At 48.7% G+C, this 4,408-nt stretch overlaps 1 protein-coding gene across 6 annotated transcripts in view; it reads right to left on the reverse strand.

Moving 5' to 3' along the window:
- The window catches only part of TSNAXIP1 (translin associated factor X interacting protein 1), a 22,929-nt gene that overhangs the window by 13,402 nt on the left and 5,119 nt on the right, over nt 1-4,408 (reverse strand). For 4 of the 6 annotated variants that reach the window (XR_001881507.1, XM_017852205.1, XM_017852200.1 and 1 more), the window contains exon 2: nt 631-730. The exons of 1 other annotated variant lie outside the window; for it this stretch is intronic. Coding sequence is in view for 2 of the 5 variants with exons in the window: in XM_017852200.1 (XP_017707689.1) it covers nt 631-730 (100 nt within the window). In the remaining 3 variants the exon portion in view is untranslated. Of the gene's footprint in view, nt 1-630; nt 731-4,408 lie in introns of those variants that run through there. One more of the 6 variants, XM_017852204.1, reaches the window with a different exon arrangement.

Genomic DNA, 4,408 nt, shown 5'->3' on the forward strand with positions numbered 1-4,408 from the left:
AAAAAAAAAAAAAAAAAAATTCATTTCTCTTCTGATACCTTTGGTACAGCATTCATTTTTACATAAAACCTTTAAAACAAAGGAATGGCGGAGAGATCTGGAGTGAACTTGGTAGAGACGCATCTCTTTCCTACTGCCTCCACACACCTACTCAGCAATGATGGAGCTATCAACATTTGGCAGCCATTCAGGTAGCCTGTTAGATACTAGGGCCATAAAGACAGAAAGATATAGTCACAGCCTTGAAGGACCTTGGCAGATCTGGTGTGACCATCCCAACAGTAGCACAGTGCCTGGCGTGTTGGCGGGAGGGATGTGAAGTGAGGTCCACTGCAGAATGCTGAGCTGCAGGCAAGGGGTGTCTGTGGGCAGAGGTGAGTTCTCTCTCTGCCTGGGGAGATCCAGGAAGGCTTTTCAGATGAGGAGCAGGCAGCCAGTGTACACCTTTCTTCCCAAAGCCTGGTGGGCCTGGCCTCTCTGAGCCATACTCTCTGACTGAGAAGAAGCCACTTGGTGGGCATGTTTCAGGTGGGTATGTTTCAGGTAGGTGGTATTCTTGGGTTGCAGGAAGGGAGACGGATAGGGTCTGGGGACTGACATTTGGGGTTCCAAAACAACACTGTCACTAACCAGTGTCCTTCGTTTCTGAAGAAGCTTGCGTTTCTGGGTACTCTTGTTTTCTATGAGAAAGGATTCATCTATGGTCACTCCTGAAGGTTGTGGCTGTAATCTGCACAGAGAAGGGAAAGCTGATGGTGGGTGACAGAGTCCAGAGTTGGGAGAGAACCCCCATCCTTCCTAGATCCACAAGGCATAGCCATCTCCCCGAGCTAGGCTCTGAGTCTTCCCAGTGCTGCTCCAGATTCCCAGAGAAACTGCCAAGCAAGTCCCTGGCCTTGGGTCCAAACCATTTGCCCTACATTCCCAGAAACATTCTTTTCATCACCAAAATTTCACCAACTACTGCAGCAGCAAGATATCCTCCCCATGAACCCAGAGAACCCCATGGGCCTATACTTCTGTTCAGTGTTCAACTGTGGCTGTGATGTTGGTTTCACGTACACAACTCTGGCACACTCTGGGGCTGTGATACACAGGGCAGGTGCTGTAGGACAAGAAGCACAGGGTCTGGGGTCCAGGATCTGGGGTGTAAGTCTGAATCCTGCACTTACTGGCTGATAGGGTCTAAGGGCTGACATCTGGGGTTCCAATAGGACCACCCTTGAGCAAGTCATTTAATATCTCTCAGCCTGGTTTTTTCACAAAGAAGTGGAGACAACTGTTTTTTTTTTTTGAGACGGAGTCTCGCTCTGTCACCCAGGCTGGAGTGCGGTGGTGCGATCTCAGCCCACTGTAGCCTCCATCTTGAGGGTTCAAGCAGTTCTCTGCCTCAGCCTCCTGAGTAGCTGGGATTACAGGCATCTGCCACCATGCCTGGATAATTTTTGTATTTTTAGTAGAGATGGGGTTTCACCATGTTGGCCAGGCTGGTCTTGAACTCCTGACCTCGTGATAAACCTGCCTTGGCCTCCCAAAGTGCTGGGATTACAGGCATCAGCCACTGTGCCCGACCAGAGACAACTCTTGCTTTGCATATCTTACACAGTTGTGAAGTTTATTTTATTTATTTATTTATTTTAAGACAGAGTCTCGCTCTGTCACCCAGGGTAGAGTGCAGTGGCGCCATCTCAGCTCACTGCAATCTCCACCTCCCGGGTTCAAGCGATTCTCCTTCCTCAGCCTCCTGAGTAGCTGGGACTACAGTCCCCTGCCACCATGCCCAGCTAAGTTTTGTATTTTTAGTAGAGATTGGGGTTTCACCATGTTGGCCAGGCTGTCTTGAATACCTGACCTCAAATGATCCACCCATCTCCGCCTCCCAAAGTGCTGGGATTATAGGCGTGAGCCACCACCGCGACTGGTCTGAAGTTTAAACATGAATTAGCTGGGTGTGGTGGCGGGTGCCTCTAATTCCAGCTACTTGGGAGGCTGAGGCAGAAGAATCACTTGAATCTGGGAGGCAGAGGTTGCAGTGAGCCGAGATCGCACCACTGCACTCCAGCCTCAGTGACAGAGTAAAACTCTGTCTGAAAACAAAACAAAAAAAATTAGATGTGTATCTGGGCATGGTAGCTCATGCCTGTAATCCCAGCACTTTGGGAAGCCAAGACAGACAGATTGCTTGAGCCCAAGAGTTCAAGAAGAGCCTGAGCAACATAGTGAGACTTTGCCTCTATTTATTTATTTGTTTGTTTATTTATTTATTTCTGGTTTCAAACTCCTGACCTCAGGTGATCCACCTGCCTCGGCCTCCCAAAGTGCTGGGATCACAGGCGTGAGCCACTGGACCCAGTCAATTTTTTTTTTCTTTTTTATTTTTGAGACAGAGTCTTACTCTGTCACCCAGGCTGGAGTGCAATGGCATGATCTCGGCTCACTGCAGCCTCTAACTCCCAGGTTCAGCCTCTAACTCCTGCCTCAGCCTCCTGAGTAGCTGGGACTAAAGGTGCACACCACCACACCTGGCTAATTTTTGTATTTTTATTAGAGACGGGGCTTCACCATGTTGCCCAGGATGGTCTCGATCTGACCTTGTGATCTGCCCGCCTCGGCCTTCCAAAGTGCTGGGATTACGGGTGTGAGCCACCATGCCCGGCCTATTTTTTTTAATAAATAAAAAAATAATGAGATATGCAAAATACCATGTAAACTGCAATGAACTGCTAGATGTTCATTATGACTGTAGAACGGGAAAAGCCTCTTAGGACAGCCATCCTAGAAAGGCATTTGGGGACCAACGGGGAGGGCTACTGTGGGCAGGCAGGCTCAGGTGGAACAAAAGGAAGAAGTAATTTCAACAATCCATGGGGTGGAAGTGTGTGATTTATGTTGCTGGATAGATCTTGTGTTCACTCCTCTTGCTTGCTGGTGACTTTGGGCATGCCGCTTAACATCTCAACCTCAGTGTCTTTGCCCATAAAAGTAGGATTAGGACTACCCAAACTCCAGGGAAGTTGAGAGCCCTAATGTGAACTCAGTTGAGAAACTCTGCCCTGTAATGCTCCTCAGCTATAGTCCACGGAGCAGTAATATTCCAAACCCTAGTCCTCTATTACCTCTCAACATTGGATTAGTGTGAGCAAAACACATGGAGTAAGCAGTTGGTGACGAGAAGGAAGAGTGTCTGCCCAGACGAGTGTGGGTGTAAGACAGTCTTGGAGACCAACAAGATACAACAGATCAACCCCAAGTGCTCACTGGGTTAAATCAATACCTTCTTATCAAAACTAATCATTATCTGCCGGTGTGGTGGCTCAAGCCTGTAATCCCAGCACATTGGGAGGCAGAGGTGGGCAAATCACAAGGTCAGGAGTTCAAGACCAGCCTGGCCAACATAGTGAAACCCTGTCTCTACTAAGAAAATACAAAAATCAGCTGGGTGTGGTGGCAGGTACCTGTAGTCCCTGGGAGCTGAGGGACTACTTGGGAGGCTGAGGCAGGAGAATCTCTTGAACCTGAGAGTCGGAGGTTGCAGTGAGCCGAGATGGAGCCACTGCACTACAGCCTGGGCGACACAGCGAGACTGTCTCAAAAAAAAAAAAAAGACTAATCAATTCTCCAAACTCTGTTCTTGCTCATGCTGGAACCACCAGGAAAGGCAAAGTAAGCAAGAAAATTGAGGAATTCTATAAATTCTGAGAAGCTGTTGAATGGAAAAGTTTAGTAGGTAAGAGATGTTGTTAGTTTTGAATATCAAAGGAGACAACATTATAAAACAGACCTAAAACAAGGCAAACCAAACACCTTCTAAGGCCTGTACACTTATCCAAAAAGTTTAGGATGCTTGGGCTGGGCATAGTGGCTCACATCTGTAATCCCAGCACGTTGGGAGGCTGAGGTGGGCAGATCACAAGGTCAGGAGATTGGCCGGGCGCGGTGGCTCAAGCCTGTAATCCCAGCACTTTGGGAGGCCGAGACGGGCAGATCACAAGGTCAGGAGATCGAGACCATCCTGGCTAACCCGATGAAACCCCGTCTCTACTAAAAAATATAAAAAACTAGCCGGGCGAGGTGGCGGGCGCTTGTAGTCCCAGCAACACGGGAGGCCGAAGCAGCAGAAAGCCGTAAACCCGGGAGGAGGAGCTTGCAGAGAGCTGAGATCCGGCCACTGCACGACAGCCTGGGCGACAGAGCAAGACTCCGTCTCAAAAAAAAAAAAAAAAAAAAAAAGAAAAGGAGCAGGACACCATCCTGGCTAACACAGTGAAACCCTGTCTCTACTAAAAATACAAAAAGTTGGCACATGCCTATAGTCCCAGCTACTCAGGAGGCTGGGGCAGGAGAATCACTTGAGCCTGGGAGGCAGAGGTTGCAGTAAGCTGAGATCGCGCCACTGTACTCCAGCCTG

This window comes from Rhinopithecus bieti, unplaced genomic scaffold (assembly GCF_001698545.2).
Source record: "Rhinopithecus bieti isolate Rb0 unplaced genomic scaffold, ASM169854v2 scaffold_34281, whole genome shotgun sequence".
Classification (NCBI taxonomy): Eukaryota; Metazoa; Chordata; class Mammalia; order Primates; family Cercopithecidae; genus Rhinopithecus; species Rhinopithecus bieti.